The 21,623-nt window shown below is 33.6% G+C and overlaps 2 protein-coding genes across 3 annotated transcripts; one reads left to right on the top strand and one right to left on the bottom strand.

The window, feature by feature from the left end:
* The first annotated feature begins 318 nt into the window (after nucleotides 1–318).
* Nucleotides 319–9,000, top strand: Vdup1 (arrestin family protein Vdup1). Its single transcript, XM_089648758.1, has 6 exons — nucleotides 319–887; nucleotides 1,508–1,624; nucleotides 2,254–2,471; nucleotides 3,959–4,141; nucleotides 5,552–5,737; nucleotides 6,353–9,000. The coding sequence occupies exons 1-6, from the start codon at nucleotides 767–769 to the stop codon at nucleotides 6,518–6,520; spliced, it is 993 nt and encodes a 330-aa protein (XP_089504884.1). The 5' UTR covers nucleotides 319–766; the 3' UTR covers nucleotides 6,521–9,000.
* alien (COP9 signalosome complex subunit 2 alien) lies at nucleotides 9,000–19,942 on the bottom strand. 2 transcript variants are annotated; one of them, XM_089648741.1, is made up of 9 exons: nucleotides 19,755–19,942; nucleotides 14,848–15,042; nucleotides 14,635–14,760; nucleotides 14,389–14,556; nucleotides 13,858–13,914; nucleotides 13,388–13,562; nucleotides 12,327–12,465; nucleotides 9,809–10,141; nucleotides 9,000–9,267 (listed from the first exon to the last, which is right to left on the bottom strand). In XM_089648741.1, the coding sequence occupies exons 1-9, from the start codon at nucleotides 19,806–19,808 to the stop codon at nucleotides 9,123–9,125; spliced, it is 1,392 nt and encodes a 463-aa protein (XP_089504867.1). In that variant the 5' UTR covers nucleotides 19,809–19,942; the 3' UTR covers nucleotides 9,000–9,122. The 2 variants fall into 2 exon arrangements, with proteins under 2 accessions (XP_089504867.1, XP_089504872.1); XM_089648746.1 differs by lacking the exon at nucleotides 13,858–13,914.
* Nucleotides 19,943–21,623: the final 1,681 nt, after the last annotated feature.

Here is a 21,623-nt window from a genome sequence, read left to right as displayed (position 1 = left end):
AGTAAGTTTAATATAAAGTAATTATAAATACATTAAACAGTTTTTTTTAAATAATTACAAACCTATGTAATACGAACATTGTATTAAATATCATTCCCAAGGGTTATAAAACTCATCTTGTGTAAGTAGGTATATACATTACAATACATACTAGTATCACGGGAATATCGTCATCACGATAGCGCGGTTACTCGTGTTATAAAATGTAATTGTAAGTAAAGTGAATCGTGATATTGTACCTGATGTTGTTTTTTTAAAAACCTGGTTAGACAGTACGAAACAAACGGACCGCGCAGACCGCCCAAAGAAGGCTGACTGTACACGCCTTACCTGTTAAACAAATTTGAAGTCTCACATCGCGGATTGTCTTCACGAACGGCTGCGAAATGGGCAACTAATAATATTATTAGATTTTCTTGCTAGTAATTACGAATACAAATTCGAATAATCGACATAATATATTATACCTATTCTAATACGAAAGTTCTAACAAGAATCACCTTCTGCTGCGATTCAAATTTATTACAAATCTTGTGCACCAAAGTAAAGTGAATATTAAGTCAATAAAAAGTTAAACAAGTGCGAAGTTCCGTAATCTAAGCTGTGTTATTATCTTATTTGTAGAATCGATTCATAAACGAGTGTAGATTCACCTGTACATCTAATCACATGCGATTCTACCCAGGAAAAAGTCCTTGAAACTGGTTACTTATGTTGATATGCACTCTGCCAGTATTTGGTGAAATAGGTTTCATATCGTACAAATATGCCTAGAAAGTTATTAAAGTTTCTAATTCTATTTGACAATACATCGTTGTTATATTTTCCGGGCCAGTTTCTATCTGGAAGAGTGTTGATTGAGCTACAAGATGACACTCCTGCCCTGGGTGTGTATATTATAATATTATGCTGAACTAATGTTTCTGACCCACTTAACTGTTCCAAAACAGTTCTAATAAGCGAATTATTATACATAAAACGCTAACCAAGTTTTCCTAATTTCATAAAAATAATAAATGTTTTAGGTTGCTTCCTTGTCCTTGCAATCATATTATTCGTTTGACAGATTAGCAATGGTGGGTAGATCCATTACAACCATTGATGTTGTATTTAGTCTATGATTACAACACAATGCCTAAATAAGGAATAGGTACCTGTTTATATCAGATCTTTTACAGCTATTTATTATAAAATAAATTAAATTATTCCCATTTCTGATATTTTTAATAACAAAGTCAAACCAATAATTTATTTATTTTAAGTGTACATTTACAGTTAACATAACCAATAATGTAAACGCCCGGCTGGGCGTAAAACCAAATAAAATAAAATAATACATTGAAACAATTTAAAAAAAAAATTACTAATAGGCCTCAATTTTTAACGCAGTTAGACATTTAATATAATTTATTACAAATGTTAAACTTTTTCAATCTACATTCGCTATTACATAAGAGCTATATTTTATCTGATAATTAAATAACCTTTTGTAAATTTGTGATTTTAGGACTTCATTTCCATGTTGTGGGAGAAGGGGTGGTGCGTGTTAGGTCTGCGAGACAGGAGCGAATATACGACAAGGAGAATTACATAGACTTCCGCATGAGACTATTAGGCGAGCCAGGTAAATCTTATACATTATTTTTGGTTGTGATTCTACATGATGTTAAAAGTTTTAAAAAAATAACTTTTTCAAAAATCTGTTATTTTTTACAACACAAAAATATTTTTCCCTAAAAGAATGTTATTTTTTCCATACAAACAATAAGCATTTGTACCTGAAAACTACCTTAAAACATTGAATTTCGAAAAAGTTATTTATCTTTTTTACCTTTACTATCATGTAGAATCACATCCTGAGGTTTGTGCACTTTACACCCGGAAACCCTGTATAACAATAACTACACCAAGAGCAAAAAAGTTGTTACTCTGTTTAAACATTAATCGTCACAATAAATTTATTATTTATTACATCCCTCACATATCTTCGTAAGAACATTCCTTCATAATAAACTGTCTTATGTAATAAATTAGACATGGCTATCAAGATAATTCTCCTTTTTTCAGACTTGACTCTACTGACATAATAATTGAATAATAATGCATGTTGTTTATTTATTTTCTGGCATTGGTAATTAGTTGGAAGATATTGCCACCCGGCAACAAGACTATCTTTATACTAATATAATGTGTATAGTAATTGGATAAAAATGGTACATCCCAATTCTAATAACATGTTTGTAATGTTGCCAGGTCAAGGTCCATCTCTACTATCACCAGGAATTCACAGTTTCCCCTTTAAGCTCGGTCTACCACACGGTTTGCCCTCTACTTTTTTGGGGAAGCACGGATGGGTGCAGTACTTCTGCAAGGCGGCCCTCAGAGAACCCAATGGTCTGACCCATAAGAACCAACAGGTGTTCATTGTCATGAACCCCATAGACTTAAACTTGGAGCCACCAATACTTTCGGTAAATTTTCCATACCGTACACAGTGTCAATGAATTTTTATTTTTAATTTGTGCATTATGATTTCATGTATATAATTATGATCAAAGGGCAGGTATAGAAAGTAGCTCTCTAGTCTCTTATGAACGAGTGTAATTATTACAAAAGAAGAAAAATCTTAAACCTTGGTTTCTATAAAAATATTAATTACAGTGTGTAATCAAATACACTATGATATTAACAATACAGTGACCGGATAACTCATTAAAATGACAATTCACCACACCTATAAAAAGTGCTATAAAGTTATGAAACAAAAACCAGGTAAAATTGGTCACATATTTAACCTAGGTTTTGTTTCATCACTTTTCAGAACTTTAACATACTTTGGTGGGTGAAATATTCCATCCAAATGATGTCAGCAGCTCCCGTGAAACTTGCGCGGTGTGGGGCCTGGCATTGTTATGCAGGAGGCTGACTCCCGGGTCAACATTCCCCTTCTGCGGTTCTGAATGACTCTTCTAAGTTTTTTTTAGGGTACTGCAGTAAGCCTCTGCATTAATGGGCATAAAATCCACCAAAGAGGATACCCCAAAGTCCCAAAAAATAGATGCCATGACTTTTCCGGCTAAATGGGTCATCTTGAACTTTTGGTGGCTGGGGAAGAGAAATGACTATTTCTGATTCTGGGGTGTAGTGACACACCCACGTCTCATCCCGCGTCACGATAGAGGCCAAAAAAGCTTCTACCTTCTGTGCAAAAGGATCCAAAACCTCAAGCAGATCTCGCACTTACGGGAGGTGGCGGTAATGTGCGAGAACCTCTCCATCAGAAGAATTTACTGTGACAACAAAATTGCCGACAAACACGTGGAACCAAACAAACTGACCATTAGGTTCCCCTCTACACGCTAGGAGCGCCAACTTTAACACAAAAAAATTTCCCCGGCCTCAGGAGCTCTTGTAACCTTACATTCTGGATGGCCCTCGTTTATTGACAAAATATACAATAAATACAAAGTAGGTTCTTTGTGTGTAGTTTATGGATGTAATAATTCTAGCAACAAAAAAACTAAACCCGTCGTCCCACAGGTCGGTAAGCAATCGTCATAAACCGAATGCTGCAAAACCCTGTGCTGTAAAGTTCCACATTGAACCATGCTGCAGGTCGTTACCTTACTAAAGCCAACATAAGTTTCTGCACAGGGTGGGACGACGTGCTAAGTCATTTTTTAGACTGCCACAAAACATTGACAGGTTAGTTGGTGAAGTACAATACAAAATTGCTATGAATCACCGATACAATATTGAATTTGTATGTAAAACTATTCATTCATATTCCGTATGTACATGCGCAAACATCATAACCCGCAAAAGTGTTTTAATCTAAAATAATAAAAACAAGGACCATTGGTCCAGCTCGTCGCTGCTGCTTCGTTGGTCGATCGACGGTACGCGTGGCACTATTTCCAGCCTTAGCCTTGTTTAAGTGACTATGTAAATATTTCAGCAAGCGTTCCGCTGCGAGGTGGAGCATCGGCTGGGCGTGGGCTGCGTGGGCGGTGGCGCACTGAGCTGCCGGGTGTCACTGGACCGCGGGGGCTACGTGCCTGGGGAGAGCATCGCAGTCTCCGCCACCATTGTCAACTCCTCGCGAACTACGGTTAAGAGCACGAGAGCTGCACTCACTGAGGTTGGAAAATAAAACTGTGTAGTTTTATAGCCCTATTTTTGCCAAATATCACTTCAAAAGTGCCCTGAATCTCATTCTTACATGGTAGGGTAGGATTTGGCCTCTTCAATAAGTGTGTTCTATCATCTCTTGTGCCATAGTCATACATCTTCAGAATCTAGGCCTTCCCATCCCACTCTGGTCTTGTTCCACACAGTGAACCCAAAAATCTTCCACCGTTCGACTCATGTCTATTTCTGCTGGGGTACCCACTTTATTTCTCCATCTTCGATTAAGTAACATGCCTGACCACATCATAACCACTGGTCTTTATAATATGTAAGGAGTTTTACAGCCCGTTGACATATTTTGATTCTCACTATCCTTTTTGGGTTCCTGTCCAATTCAAATGAAGATTGGAAGTCATCATTGTTCCTGTTGATGACATGAAATAAGTTAAACAAAACGGATAAGCTTAGGATGTGCTTGATGATAAATTTCACACACAAATTCAGGTACTGTGCAGGTTCAAATCAAAATCAGTTTTTTTTCATCATGTACCAGTTGTTACACGGTACTTGGATAATAACAGAACTTAAATGGGACTTTTGCAGAACTTGAATCTAAGGATGGGTTGTTTCATAGAATTTGAACAATTCATCAAATTTCAATGTCCATATACGAGTTCTGTAAATGTCCTATTCAAGTTCTGTTATTATATCATAGGCCAGTTACTTGACAGAACTGTAACTAACTGTAATTAACTTTGAAATATGAAGAATTGTTCGAATTCTCTGAAACAACCCATCTTTAATCTTCTTACAAAATTATATTATAAATCGCACAATATGGCCTTCAGTTCAATGTCAAATATTAATTGTGTGAATAATAAGAAAACAACTGCTTAGTCTTTGTAATACAAATTATGATTCTTCCGTATTGGTTTATCTACATTTTTTAGCAATCTTGGTGATTAATTATTTTTGGTAGAATTCTTGGAAATTTAAAAAACTATGTTTTTATGCGTATACATATTTTTAGTTTGTATGTTAGAGAAAATACAAGGCCTAATAGAGTACAGGCCTGGGCATTTAAATGCCAAATTACAGTCACTACTGTCGCTAAGTAAACTCCACAGTTTAAAATAGTCTAATTACTATATTTATTTATTTAAAACAACACACAAATCAGCAGTAAAAACGAGTATCATCAACAATCGCTGTTGCTCTATTTTGGCACGGCATCAAGTTGATCACTTGAAAAATAATAATAATAATAACATCGCATTTATATAGCGCAGTTTAGAGTCATTTCACTTCGAGTGTGCTGAGTGAGATAATAACAAGTTTAGATGTATTGTAATGTCATTGAAGGGAGGTCTTCATCTAGTAGTAGATTTAATTATAAAAATAAAACTTGTATGATTTGTAGACAATCCAATACATGGCCCGTGGAAAGGTGGTTCAGACGGAGAGAAGGGAGTTGGCGGGATTATCAAGGGGAAAGATAAGGCCTGGAGAAGAGGACAAATGGATTAATGAATTGTTGTACGTTCCTCCTTTGCCACCAACCAACCTCAGGGGCTGCCACCTTATCAAAATACAATATGATGTCTATGTGAGTAGTTAACAACATTTTTTCATTGTTTTGAATTGAATTGAATTAATGTGAATTGTATTCTGTACTTTACAATAATATTTTACAAATGTTTTGTGATTTCAAAGAACACATTTTTGTTGTATTTTTTCAATAATTTTTGAACTCGTGAATTTTACCACTGTGTTTCCAAATGTTCAAGTTATATCCTTTTTTTAAATTTATAAATATTATTGTACAATTTATGTGTGGCTCTGGAAACATGGAATCAGTATCTATCTTCAAAATATAGCATTAAGATTATAACTGTAACAACTTGGAGATCAAGCAATAGTGATAATTCTGGCAGCTCTATTTCAATAATCAGTGAATATTAATTATATTTAGTTCATAGTGTATATAAGTATAAAAGTGGGGCCAGGTAAACTCAGGGATTTCGTACAACCACTGCAAGGTCCCTAGCTATGTGGTAGAGGGTCATTAGCACCAGCCTTACCTCTGCACATTTCCATAACTATTTGTGACCTTCAACGCCAATGATAAACCTACAAATTATTTAGCACAATCGTAAAGCATATAAAAATATTATGTGTAAAATCATTTACAACATATAACATTACATATATTTAATTTCAGTTTATAATCGAGCCAAAGAGCTTGGAGAAGGAGGTAAAGCTTCAGCTCCCAATAATGTTGGCCACATATCCCCTGAGTGACGGAGAGGACTCACTAAAACCTGAGACACATTATCCAAGCACGTTACCTGTCTTCCGACCCTGGCTGCACGATCAACTGGCACAGTAACGCCACGCCAACTGTGATGGAATTACTTTTTGTTTCATAAAGTTTATGAATATTATCTGTACCTACATAAAACACAGTATAACCGTTATTTAACTCAGTTATAATGGAGTTAAATACAAAACCTTGGACATACAAATGAACTATAGCTATCTTGGACAAGTAGACAACTCAACTATCGCAACCCAAAGCCTTCAGCTCCAAAAAATTCTCTTTCCCCATAAAATATGTATCTTGGGTATTAACACATTTCTGGCGGGTATTTTTTGCGCTGGCGCTACACTGTATCCCGGCGAAAATAAAGGTCCTGAGCGAATTTCGTTAATTTCTTTTAAATCACTACATCCTCGAAAATAATTAAAATATTTTGATAAAAATTTCTACCTAGTAACTCGGCATACCAAACTATAAAAGTACTAAACGAAAATCGAATATTATTTGAAATGCAACTCAATTAACCTTGAAATATGTATATTATGGTCCGCCTATCGGTATTTGCCCATACCTGCTTTCTTTAAAAACACCCGATATCTCTCGCTCGCTTGCACTTAGGAGTTGAATGGGACAGAGATAGAGATTCGAATCGGATTTCAGGGTCATAAAAATCCTCATTCCAGGAATCGAATTATTACAATAACAAAATATGTTCTCTAAATAATATACTATCTTTTTGTTGAAATACAGATGTAAACGAAAGGCACGAGATAAATATAAAAAGAAGACTTGCATTACGATTCGATAATTATGTACATATAGTTGGCACCTTTACAAAGAGATTAGTATATAATATTCATATAAAAAAATCGAATAATTCTGTCTTTTCTGCCATTGAAATGAGATCGGCGCAAAAGATAGAACTAGCCTTCCCGCCGTAAGTAAGTATCAAATGACCGAAAGGGGTAGAACTACCTTTCCTGGTTGAAGTGTGTTAAAGTGCCTTTGGGCTATAATTTAATAAAATGCCCAGTTTCTTCATATTATGTACTTATAAAAGTAGTCATTTTTAAAGTTATTATGTATATATTTTATAATCTATATAGATGTAAAGAAGTATCTGTGGGTTTGTGTTTTATACAAACACACACCACAAAAGCACTTGACTTTCAAAACGAGAGGAAGATCATTGTTCACATAAGATTTTTAAAAACAACCCCTGTCCCCTTTTCGCAGAATAAAGCCCGGGCAATGCTGGGTGCTTCAGCTAGTAATAAATATTTGCATCATTTTTACTATCATTTTGAATAAGTGTAAAATGAATGACAAATTTACTTTGAGAATACAGAATGTTTAAAAAAATACTGCTTTGCTAACGCTTTAAGTTAACATTTGACAGCGCAATATTAATTAATTATACAAGTTCATAATATTATATATTATAAGTACCATGATATTGTTGTAAAATATTATATTTTATAATTTACTAACCGAGCCATACTAGTACTAGGTTATAAAATTATTGACTTTGACAAGAACTACTAATAAATCTAAGCTGTTAGACCATAATATATTATGTATGTATACAAGGCAAATAAAACCATTCATTTGTAACCAATATTGACATTGCAATTGTTTAAAAAGGTTTAAGTTCTCCATTAATAAGAATTATGTATCGAGAAAGAAAACTTGAAATATGTTTTAAACATAATTATTTGTAATTAAAGTATGTACTGCATTCACTCTACACAATATTGCATACTACCCATATTAAATTACCATGTAGATCTAAGTATATTATCTTTAATTTAAATAAACAATATAATAAAAACCTATGCATAATAATTTTATCGTTTTGACTATTTGATAAACTGACCAAAATAGTTAACAACACAAATATTCTCTCAATAAAATGGAAGAGGGTAAAATTACTCAAAGTATAATTTTAACACTATAAAATTAATAAATGTGATCCAATTTTTGGCCACTGTGCCGATTATTTTGCTTAATGCTGATCATTTTTATTGCCTGTATGTAGTGTCCGGAACCAGTAGTACAAGCGGGAAACTGATGAAACTACATCAATTTGTAGTCGATTTCGTGGTATAACTATAATTTGAGCTTTAGTTTTTGAGTAAATCGAGTCTGAAGTTGGAATTTTTTAGGTAAAATTAGAAGAAAAAACGGTCCCATGGGGTTCCTATCAGATGTTAACTGTCTTTTAAAATACACAGAAGCACAAAAAGTTTTTGACCATTCAGTTGCCAAAGTATTTTTTTTTGGTTCTGTTGTAGATTTGCAAATTCACCAGGTTCTAGTTTGTGCCACGAGTTACCAGACACTACGTATAAGTACCAGGCTTATTTTCATCCACGTGTTTAGGAAGGCTGTATATCTTTTGTTATTGGCAAGTCACTTCCTTCATGTTCACATTACATTGGTCTTGATTTCAGTCACACAATATTATAATATTTTATGTGAGATATTCACCAGCTACAATAAATTGTAAAATAGCGTTGACAAATAAAAAGAAACTTACATTATTTGTACATTTATATTTATTTTATGTTAGCGGTATGCATCTTTCAATACTTATTAAAAAAAGGGTTACTCCATTTCAAACATGAGAAAACTATAAACGATTATTATTTTCAATTGGTGAGATGACGAATCACGCCATCTTGTTGGTAACAGCGAGGTGGAGGGAAGCTAGCTGGTTGGTCCATTTGTCCAGGGCGTTGTACCTGGCCGCGCAGCGAGACTGTCTGTCAAGCTCCAGTACCTGGTTCACCTGGTCGATACGTCCACGGATTGTGCTACAAAGAACAAACATATCAATTATTTTTATAAGCAATAATTGTTCACCTGAAACACTCATCCACATTGAAAAAATCTCCTGATAAAAAATACATGACACCAACGCCAATAAATTATTTTACATTAATTTATCAAAAAAATAATAACAAACATATCCGTTATACAACATGCTTATCTCATTTTAATTGGGTATTACTGTGTTGAGAGTCATGGAAAGAGCAATCCTACATAGGAATCCTTTAGCAGAAAGACATACGAGTGAATTAAGAGCAAGACAAAGGTTGCAAATGTCAGGCACATAGAATAAGTAACATCATTGGACGGCGTTCTTGGTTGGAAAAAAGAAACAGTTAAGATGGGCCAGTCAGGTGTCAGCTTCAGGCGGGAGAGAGGCACTTGAAAGAGGTTCAAAGCTAAACTGGTGGAAGAAAACACTACAAAGGAAGAAGACCATTTGACAAAGGCAACAAATAGGAATGAAATGTGGAGTGATGAGCGGCTGTTAAATAAATATAATATTAAAATGAATTGCCAACAAACCTGTCTAAAATGCAGGACACCAGTAAATTTTCAACTTCTGATGCATCAATATTGAGTTCTTTGGAGATGAAGGGAATATGAATCCGCGTGTACGGCTTAATGAGCTTTATCAAAACTTGCGTTCTGATATTGCGGAGCAAATCCTCTATGTGTTCTCGGATGAATGGGTCATCCATGATGTTATTTCTATTGTGCTTGAGAATAGCTTCAAACTCGTTAATATCATTGTTCTGGTAGGACACAACCAGGTTGGTCATGGCCAAGATTTCTGGATCATTCTTGTATGGCTTAGCTTCTTGAGAATCAAATGGATTGATACCTGATTTCATTAACCTAAAATAATTACAAAGGCATTTCATTATAAATAACTACGAAAAAGAATATAATAGTCATTCATCAAAAAAAAATGTACTAAGTTATTTATTTTCATTAAAATATATATATCGTTGGTGTGGCGCAAGAAGACATTACGTAACATTCAAATAAAATATAGAGGCATCAAGTAACCTGATGATTTATTTTTATAAAATTGCATTTTATATAATTAATGACTTCTTCCCCCAAAACAGCTGTTTTTAAGGCGATGCACCACGTTGTGTAACATTTGGAATCGGGCCGCTAACAATAACACTCCTTATGTAGATGGCGATAAGGTTTAAATTCCCGCTTAACACCGGCCGCCTGTTTTGATTTATGCAAGAAAAACACATTACCAAAAAGTGTTTAATTTTGTTTTGTAAAGTTCAGGAACAAATATTTTAATGTTTTATCATCATTTTCTAAAGAACTTAATTTACCACACTATATATAATAAAACCATTGTCGAAAAGGGTTGGTAAGTAGGAGATATTGAACTTTAAAGCAGTTTATACAGGCCCAATACTTTATTTTTTCTGGGCTTATAAAAAAGACTGGCATCCATAACATTTCCAGGTGATCAAAGTTTCAAACTAAACACATTATTTTGCATTACTTCGTAGTGCTATGCTTTAAGCCAAAACCATGTAGACATCTTCTAGTCATCATAGTTTTTATAAAAAAATAACCCATAATGTTTTCTAATTCGATTTTACCAAAAATTTTACTTAATGACTTATTGCGCTACATCGACGATGTATATATATACATATACATACATATATATACACGGTGTCCGGAAACTCGTAGTACAAGCGGGAAACTGGAGAATCTACACCACATGGGGAACCCAAAAAAACATAAAGTTTTTTGATTTGAGCATTTTCAAAAAAAAAAAAAAACCAAAAAAATATATTTTTCGGCTATTTTAGGGTTAAAGTTTTTTCTGGTGTTTAGGGTTGAATAACAGATGTTTTAACCCTGCAGAGCAGAAATATTTTATGATTACACCGGGTTAAATGAAGGGTGATTTCAAAATAATGCTTCAAATCCGAGTTTCTTCATTTGTTTTACTTTCAAATAGTTTTAATTAGTTGGGTACTTTGATCTTCAGTAATAATTTATAAGAATTTGATTAAAAAAAAAAAAAATAAAAATAAAAAAATCAACTTCAAACTCGATTTACTCGATAACGAAAGCTCAAATAAAAAAAAAATATACTACAAAATCGACTCCAAATGTGATGTAGATTCACTAGTTTCCCGCTTGTACTACGAGTTTCCGGACACCCTGTATATACACGGTGTCCGGAAACTCGTAGTACAAGCGGGAAACTGGAGAATCTACACCACATGGGGAACCCAAAAAAACATAAAGTTTTTTGATTTGAGCATTTTCAAAAAAAAAAAAAAAAAACCAAAAAAAAATATTTTTCGGCTATTTTAGGGTTAAAGTTTTTTCTGGTGTTTAGGGTTGAATAACAGATGTTTTAACCCTGCAGAGCAGAAATATTTTATGATTACACCGGGTTAAATGAAGGGTGATTTCAAAATAATGCTTCAAATCCGAGTTTCTTCATTTGTTTTACTTTCAAATAGTTTTAATTAGTTGGGTACTTTGATCTTCAGTAATAATTTATAAGAATTTGATTAAAAAAAATAAAAAAAAATCAACCTCAAACTCGATTTACTCGATAACGAAAGCTCAAATAAAAATAAAATATACTACAAAATCGACTCCAAATGTGATGTAGATTCACCAGTTTCCCGCTTGTACTACGAGTTTCCGGACACCCTGTATATATATTTTTTTTTTTTCAAAAGAAGCAAACACATTGTGACTTGACATTTTAAATAATAAAAAGGAAAACACTTTGTTTAAAGTCACTTCATTGAAATTTTAAAAAAAAAATAATTATAATAAAAAAAAAATAAAAAATTTCAATAAAGTGACTTTAAACAAAGTGTTTTCCTTTTTATTATATATTTTTTTAAGAAAGACAAACATTCCCGGATTACCTAAAATATTTGAAATCTCCTACTACCATCACAATAAGTAGAATATGGTCATGATTGAGGATTGGATGAACCTAGGGAACCAGATACCAGCCAGTGACCAGTTTTTAATATATGTATATACTATAATGTTACAAATGACTTACATATTAGCCAAGACCAGATATTTCAAACAGGTTGTTCGCCGTGGGCTGCCAGATTCATCGTAATTTTTAAACGCTTCAAAGAAATCTGTGTGTGCTTTCTCAAATTCACCTTCACGAAGGTGCATTTTTCCACCACACTCTGTCAAAAGAAAATAAATAAACTTGAACTAAAAAGCATTACAATCAAAAGTCATCAAATTAATGGCAGAAAATCTGAAGAGCTCGAAGCAGATGGCGCTGATGTGGTTGGATATTATTTGTGTGTTACGACAGCTATGTGATACAGTTTAAAAAACAGTTGATTAATAGGGTGGTTGGAGTGTCAAAGAATTGTTAAAAATGAATTTAGAAATATAAATCCAAAAGTAATTGTGAAAAAGAAAGTCAGATTGTTTATAAATGCAATCTATTTCAGATTGTTTTACTTTTAATGTACGTATCTACACATACTTTTAACATAATATTTGAGAAAGAGGTTTTGGTGTTTTTTGAGATTGGCGGCTTAAGACAGAAATAACAATTTTCAGAAGATTTTCTGAACAAAAATGTTAAAAAGTGAGGTGAAGTCTAGTTTTGAAATAGTACTAATTTATAATTATATTGCCAATAAAATAGCTTTCCGTTCAAATTATACTGTACTTACGATTATAATAGATTCAAGAGGCATCAAGTAGTCTCATAAGATTACATGTTAATTGCGAATAGATTATTTCATATTTGTTTGTTTTTATATATTTTTAAGGCACCGTCAATTTTTTTCTTAGCTCTTTATCACTTAGAATCGTTCGTTCCGAGAAGACGTTCTCAGGGAGCATAAAGGCACAATACAACATGGAGATATTTTAATAACTATTATTATTGAACTTTTCTAAAAAAATAATTTTGTAAAAAAAAGCCATTGCATAGGAATAATGGCTGACATGATACCCAACTACACCAGCACCAACGGCTGATTTGAGGGTTTTAGATTACCTGCCAATTAGAGGTTTGATAAAGCGGGCCACTGAGAATCTGGGGTACTGTAAGTGTAAAACATAATATGTATTACATATATTGAATACCTCTAATGACACCCATGATGAGGGGGTGCGGGATGGCAGATTTAATGTGAAGAGACTGCTCGTAGAGGGTTTTAAGTTTCTTGTTATTCTTCTGTGCCGTGTACATTTGGATTTCCAATGCATATATTTCCAGTAACTGCGTTCCTTTCTTCAGATCATCTTCACCATCATCAGTCTGAAATTTAAATTATTCTCAATATCTAATAAGATTGAATGTATTTATAATATGCATTTAAAAAAACGAGAGAAATAAAATGTAATTCCAAAATATTTTAAATCTTGACCTCAAATAATTTTCATCGTTGAGTGCTTTGACATTTGGGTTGCTAAACTTCCCTGAAAGCAGATGCAACACACATGGTGGGGAAATGTAATAAGATGTAATCTAAGTTAGGTGATCTGAGAAAGGGGTTAAAAATTCAACGATCTTAGCAGGGGGAAATAAAAATGATATAGAATGTTGTAATTACATCGTCTGTTGAAACACTGAGAATACCCGTGGCCGCGTCGTAATCCTGCCGGCGCAGCTAATGGAAACAAAGAAAACACAAAATAGGTGGAGCTATTATCACCCCACATTACCTATCTGTATTTCACAAGCTATTGTTACATTTACTGATGTTATGTACAGTTGCCTCAGTTCCCTTGTTACCCAAGCCAGAGGTCAGTTAAAGTTAAACCAAAAAATATAAGATGGTATCATTATAAAAGGGTCAAGATTTATTTGTTTGGCATAATATCATCTTTATTTCTCTCTTTCAAAAAAATCATGGAACTTCACCCACTGTTAATCGAAAAAAGTTTTTTTTTTTTGGAATCCATGAAATACAAATTTGAGCATAAAAATATGTCAAGAAATCAGAAATTGTAAAATATTTCCATTTCATGAATGCAGACCATGAAAGGCATTTAATGTTTGAAAAAATATTATTTGTGGTTTTTCCTGCAATTTTTATTGAAAATTATATCAATAGCTACAAAGAAAATTAGTATATGAATACCTGGCAACTTTGATGAAGCTGTTTTAATATCTTGGCCAATTTATTAAAGTCTCCCCTGTCGTAATACAATTTTCCAAGCTTTGTGTTTGTTTTAAACCAAAGTCTATCGTTCTTGGCATCTTTAAGAGCTTCTAAAGTCGTTTCATAAAAGTCCTGCAGGAGTTCCATCTAAAAAAAAATAATATTATAATTATACATAGTAGGTAAGTATTGTCAACTTTTATAAAACTAAACTTTTTAACTTACATTTCTTGACGTAGAAATATAATCCAGAATGGAATTAATTGACTTTTCCGAATGATTTCTGGTAACTGCACTTTTGATGTATGTCAGTAGTTGTTTGTAGCGATGCATCATTTGTCTATAGTTGGCCTGTAAAAGAGAAAGCAAGTTAAAAGAAGCTTTCTGACAAATGTAAATGAAATGTACTAATATATTTATAGTGTAATAAATAGTTACCAATTTGAAGTTAATTTTAATCATTTGTTTAAGAGCTTTAAACCCCCACTCGCCCTTTTCCCCCCCTTCCAGATCCAACACCTTCTGGAAGCTCGCCAACGCATTCCGCGGCTCATCTTCCTTCAGAGCTTTACTGTTGTAGTACTGGTTCTCCAAATCTACATCGGGCTCGGAGTTGCTATCTTCAGAATATTCCTAAAATATAACATTATTATTCTATTCCGCCTCACTCTAAATATGCCTAATTACCAAATACTATTTTTTCATTCTAACTTAATTACTGTAGAAAAAATTATTAAAATTACCAGAATTGGAAACAATTATATTTTTCAGAACCGGGATTACTGTGCTAGCATTTTTCAATCCCGGGTCTGGCACCGAAAATTTAAATTTATTATTAAAAAAACAAGAGTTGTAAAAAATATTTTCTTTATATTTTACAAATATTATACTTAGATTAGGAAACGTACATTATTAACTAAATTCCAATAATATAAAGTAGCTACTCAAAAGAAAAAAAACACAAATGAAATAAAAAAAACTCATTCAATATTTTGTGAATTAAAATGAGACATCAATAAGATGAAAGTGTCTAATTTAGTGATGATCTTATTTTAGTCCCTATTTTTCCACATCCCGAAAAAACCCATACAGATTGCACACTGGCGGGTGGTATTGATTTTAACCTTCAAGCGGACGTGTTAACGGTAGTCTAACGCCCGTCCTACGGGTTCCCAGAAGCTCGGGATGGGCTTGTATTCTCTAGTTACTGCATATGTGTGTAACGTCATCTCTCGGACTTCAGGTCGCGCGTGCCAGTCATCATCAAAAGTTGGAAGCGTCAGGTTGTCGGTAATTTACCGCCGTGAGCCCGGTGGTGTGACTAATTTCTCCGACCATTGGAAGAATATATGAGTTATAAATTTCGGGTTTTTTTTCTTGTTTTATTGCATGTACAAGTAAAAACAGTAATAAACTAATGTTTTGCAGTGCTTTGCACCTACTTGCGTCCAACAGGATCATAATTACATGCTATCATAAACATATTCCTGTTTTTCTCTCATAATTTTCAACTTCTTTATTATTATTGTATTTTTATTCTTCATGGAGATATGTATTTATTGTTTTTGTGTTTAATTCGTAGAACTCCATTTAATTTTTTTATAAATTTAATTTAGATTAAATTTGATAATATTATTATTAAGTTCTGCAAGTGTTTTAGTTTTTTATTATTGTGACAGCTGTTTCGGCTTACAAGGCCATTTTCAAACTTTTCAAATTTTCAAACAGTTTGAAAATGGCCTTGTAAGCCGAAACAGCTGTCACAATAATAAAAAACTAAAACACTTGCAGAACTTAATAATAATATTATCAAATTTAATCTAAATTAAATTTATAAAAAAAAAAAAAAAAAAAAAAAAAAAAAAAAATGGAGATATGTATCTATTATAGGGATATTGCAATAAATGAGTTCCTATTTTGACAGTAATATTTTATTCTTCTTGGAGATACGTATTTATTATAGGGATATTGTAATAAATGCTTTCCTATCTTGACAGTAATATTATGATACTTGATTACCCAACTTTCACGAGTCTGTTTATTGTACATATAACTATTTTATATATATTGTATGTTATAAATTTTAATATATATTTTCGTTGTTTAAACATGTGTTTTGACGACTCTATTAAAAAAAAAAGTGGGTGTGTCAAGCCTACGCAAGACAGAAGTGAAACTTCTAGTTTCAGCTGATGCTTGGCGTGGCGCAGTTCGCTGGTGTCTGAGAGAGAGGAAAGAAGAGAAGAGAGAGAACGTTCGTGAGCGGCTCCCCCACCTCAACAAGGTTTCACTTCAAAAATGCCACAGCCGAGAATCGAACCTCGCTTAACTGATTGAAAGCCAACCACGCTGAGCACCAACTGTAAGCAAAGCCGCATAAATTGATTATATTATGTAGGTTCTGAAAATATGAGAGCTTGTTATGTTTTATAATGTTACCTACATCACACCCAAAATATAATATATTTTTAAAAATAATGTACAATGTACAGAAATAGAATCCCACACAAGATCGCGTAGTGCGCTCTAGCGAACGGATATTTTATCAGAGGGAGATAGTTTTAATTTTTTTTTCTGTAAATTATTACATATTATCAAAATAAATAAATTAATTAAATAAATGTAATACAATTATCATAATATACGGATTAGATAATAATTTTAATCCAACACAATAACGCAAAGCGCGCTCTAGCGGAGTAATGTTTTATCACAGTGAGATAAGTGTTTTTATTATTTTGCAATATTATTTTCTTTTAAAAAATGTTCTGACCTACTAAAAAATAAGATATTGAATGAAAAAGGCGTTAAAAACAAAAAAATAATGTGCGATGGCCGAGAATCGAACTCGGATCAACTGCTTGGAAGGCAACTATGCTGACCATTACACCACCAACGCCAGTTGTCGGGATGAGCTAAGAAGCATTTATATGTTACTTCAAAACTTTGACTAGATCAAATGAACTTTAATCGGTGGTGGGGGTACCCGCATTTTCGTTTCGGTCATGAGTCGGTTTTACTCCGGTCCTCGAAATTGCATGACGCGCGTAAAGAAGTTTCACTTCAATAAACCCCATTTACAAAGGTATATGGTGAGATGTGAGCTGTAAAATAAGTAAAAACGAGATGACGGTAGATTACCGCCCCGCACCCACTAGTGATAAAAAAATGGCGGGCCCGCATAAAGGTTAAATCCTAGTGATATTTTTCATACTTCTAATTTAAAATTTTTCGGCTTCTTTTTAAAAATATTTCATATTACATCTCCGGGTGCTCTTATTTTTGAAAAGGTTTTGAAATTAAATCCGTGATCAATACTTACTTCTAAGAAGCAGCGCAATAAATATAATCTACTCCAAATTTTTTTTTCTCATGTGAATAATTCACAATTCATTAGAATATTGTGCGATAAATGACATTTCGCCAATAAAAAAAAGATATTCCAAAGGTTGAAACAAGGTTGTGAAGCAAATAAAAGATGCTGGAATTAAGAAAAAGGCAGCTCCGGGATTACGGTGCCGTCAAAGGTCCGGGATTTCCGGGATCCTGGTTATCAGGATCTCTAGAAATAATGCTTTTAAATTAACACAGACAATTCTACATCTAGTTCGTGAAGATCATGAATATAGAATCATCTTGAATAGAACCATTACTTACTATCAATGTTTGACGGTTGGAACTGGAAACCAGAAATGTGTTAGAAGTTCACAAATAATGGAACGAAACTAGATTCTTCTGAACAAGATTCCTGCAGGCTTCCTATTGGCCGATAAATAAACATGTTACACCATACTGTTTAGTGATAACTTTGTGCTCTGTTTTATTTTGGAGCTAATCTAGAAGACTCTCCCTACTCATAAGTGCAATATTATGTGGGATTGTTTCAGGAATCAGAAAAACCCTAAAGCACCTGCAGGAAGAGAAGAGCTTAGCAACAACATCGTAAGATCTCCATTTAGTAAGGTACCTTGCAATTTAGAAAACTCAATACATTAGTTGTATATTATTATTACGATAAATAACAATTGTGATATTTTTGATAGAATGCATAATTGTACATTAATTAGTCATTGTATTGAAGATGTTAAATTTTAATATCGAACTTTTCGCAGTCGGGTGAAGGTGAATATATGCAAAAACTAAAATAATAATTATAATGTCATCAGTAAATAAAAAACACTGAAATCTGGAACCATTTTACAGTGTTAAATACAAATAAAGCCAAATGTGAATGTTATTAGCTATAGTGGAGGGTCAACAGGTAATGAGTAATTATTATTTTTAGGTCAAGAATAAATCACTGTTTGAGTGTTTGATGATTTACAATCATTACTTGACACGACACCGATCGATAAATTGGTTCAGATTCCGTGTATAAGGTAAGAAAATCTGATAAGTTTCTTCACTCTTGTAACTCCTATGGAATGATGCACCTCTGCTGCCATAATAATGGATTGTTAGCTATTTAAATGCATCAATTTTAATAATTTTTTCCTACAGTGATTATGTTGCAACGAAGTATTGTTTTTGGTAACTAGGCACAGTGTGGCGGAATAGTGAATATTTACTCAAGTAAGAAATAGTAATTTAGGTAAATATTTCCCTAACCGCAATTTTAAGACACAGATTATGGAAATTACACTTCTTTTCAACTTAATTACTACCATACACAACTATTTACGTCGGGAGAGATGGTAAAGATGCATTATAATTCTCTTCTTATTAAAGTTCACAATTTACCTTATAAAAAGATACCTTTGTCGCCATTTTGGACTTTTTTTAGTACATACACTTGCGAAAGTTTCGTTTCAATCTAATTACGCAATAATTACTTAATTAACCCAAACTAAAAACCTAATAACCTATTTGGTGCATGTAAAGTTATTTCTTGAAGTATTTGTTAAAACAGAGTGTAATTTCCATAATCCGCACCTAAACGCGCGGCGATTAGGTAAATATTACTTAATCAACCCATACTAAGAACCTAATAACCTATTTTGTGTATGCAAATAGTTTTTTCTTGAAACAAAGTGTAATTTCCATAATACGCGTCTAAAAGTGTGGCTGTTAGGTAAATAATGACTAAAGTTTATGACAATATGTATCATGCATTAATTTTGAACATTTCAAAATTTGAGCAATTTTTGCTCTTTTCGTCTAATCTTGGGTAGTTCCTGGCATATTATTATCAAAATAATAAAAATGAATAAAATATCAAGACACGAAGCCATCAAAATTTGGGGATCGATGTTTACTTCGGCTGGAAATAAAGCTTCTCCAGTTCCTCGATTGCCCTGATAGCTCAAGAATAGCTAAATTAAAAATAAGTTGTGTTCTGTATATACCAATCCATAGTCTTCCTCCTCTTCACACATGAAATCATCATCACCGTCAGACATTTCTAATATATACTTTATAACACACTTGGTTTAAAGATATTTATATTCTAAAAGGTTAAATTATAAATAAGCACTCAAGCAGACGCAATAAATTGACAGAAGACAGAATCGGATAAAATCATAGACGGTGATCGACGGCGACAGACAGTGTTGCCAACGGATCTTGGCCTAATGTCGCCGTTTTTCAAACATTTAGTAGCCTAATGTAGCCGAATTTCAGTTGCAGTAATTCTGCCCACATATTCCCCACAAATATTCTACGTGAGCTTGATTCCCCCTTTTATTATTCTAAATCCATGGTGGGGGGGGTTTTTAGAGAATTTCTGTAAATCATAATTCCCCACAAAAATGTTTCAAAATAAGTACTCCCCACAAAATAAAACAATTTTGAAATCCATGGGGGGGGGGTTCCATTTCGAAAAATTCCTCACATTTTTTTTAAATTTGAGGTAGCCTGATCGGCGACCAGTCGCCTTTTAGATTTTTACGTCGCCGATTCTCGTTCTGAGTAGCCTAAGTGGCGATAAATCGCCTTCGTTGGCAACACTGGCAACAGAACGACAGAACCATAGACAGAACCATAAATCAACTGACAGAACCATAAATGACCATAAATACTCACTAGACAGAAAGACAGAACCAAAGGATTTGTAACTGCGGTTCCAGGTACCCCAGACCGATTTTTTTTTACATTAGCTCCACACAGGAGACCCCCTGTCATCTTTGGATATGCTGTGTAAATGTTTTTTAAGGAAAGGAAGAAGAGGAAGATCATGGAAGGATAAAGGTATTCCTCCCACTAAGGTGCAAGACGATGGGTCGAGAGAGTCCTGCTGCAGAGGTAAAAACATCTCCCTGAATCAGTCTGTGAGTAACCAGATGTGGATCGGTTCTATAAACCTCCTACAGACCACTCAATTTGGTTGGTATCCCCCCCACTGCGGTGCAAGGAGATGGGTCGGGAGAGTCATGCTAAAGAAGTAAAACGATCACTTTTAATCAGTGGGTGAGGAACCGAATGTGGATCGGTTATTTAAACCCCCTTCAGACCACTCAATTTAGTTGGTTCGACTGTTGAATGATACGTACAGACGGCGGGATAGTTGGTTCAATTTCGTCAGTTGCTACTCTGGGGAACATATATGCAGCATGCCTCCTACTTTATAAAAATAAACAAAAAATTGTGGTCCCTCTAGTAGCATCCGTAACTATTGACACGAAAATAAAATTATAAAAATGGCTCTGAAACGAAAACATTCAGTCGTACGATGGTACTTATAGAATAAAAATATTTAAAATAGCATTTTACAGTTTCATTCGTCGTATCTCTTTAAATAAATTTGAAATGTGCTATTTCGAAAAAAGTCGAATTGTTAGTATTGGAAAATAATTATTCTTCTATGGAAAAATGTTTTTGTATGGGAAAAAAATTATTCGTCTGTTATACTTCTACCATCATGCAGAATGAAAAGTTACTGCACTTTACCCCCGGACATCCTGTGTAATGTCAAAACGTTCTCAGTCAGTCAATCAGTCTTGCATGGCACTTTATTTATTATTATTCGTTGTTTAAACAGCGCTACAGACAATTTAATTTGGTTGGACAGTTGGGTGGTTGAATGATGATTGGATGCTCTGGCGGTACAACAATTCAACTTGATAGCCACGCCCCGTTATCTCATACAATGCATCTCCACACGGTTAAAATTTACGTTCAACTCAACCAAATTGATGGAACCGTTCGACTTAATTGAAATGGTCTGTTTAACCCATTATATTTTTGGGACCGGTCCCTGAAATTGAAAATATCGATCA

The sequence above is a fragment of the Hesperophylax consimilis genome, chromosome 3 (assembly GCF_061612785.1).
Source record: "Hesperophylax consimilis isolate HC1 chromosome 3, BYU_Hcon_1.0, whole genome shotgun sequence".
In the NCBI taxonomy this organism is placed as follows: domain Eukaryota; kingdom Metazoa; phylum Arthropoda; class Insecta; order Trichoptera; family Limnephilidae; genus Hesperophylax; species Hesperophylax consimilis.
This window is presented reverse-complemented; position numbering and strand designations above follow the sequence as displayed.

Excerpts from the sequence above, each read along its gene's own strand:
- Vdup1 (XM_089648758.1), top strand. The coding sequence starts at position 767 with ATGCCTAGAAAGTTATTAAAGTTTCTAATTCTATTTGACAATACATCG. Across the intron at positions 2,472-3,958 it reads TGGAGCCACCAATACTTTCG|CAAGCGTTCCGCTGCGAGGT; the intron begins GTAAATTTTCCA and ends TAAATATTTCAG. Across the intron at positions 4,142-5,551 it reads CGAGAGCTGCACTCACTGAG|ACAATCCAATACATGGCCCG; the intron begins GTTGGAAAATAA and ends TATGATTTGTAG.
- alien (XM_089648741.1), bottom strand. The coding sequence starts at position 19,808 with ATGTCTGACGGTGATGATGATTTCATGTGTGAAGAGGAGGAAGACTAT. Across the intron at positions 15,043-19,754 it reads AGGAGGAAGACTATGGATTG|GAATATTCTGAAGATAGCAA; the intron begins GTATATACAGAA and ends GTTATATTTTAG. Across the intron at positions 13,915-14,388 it reads AGCTTCATCAAAGTTGCCAG|CTGCGCCGGCAGGATTACGA; the intron begins GTATTCATATAC and ends TGTTTCCATTAG.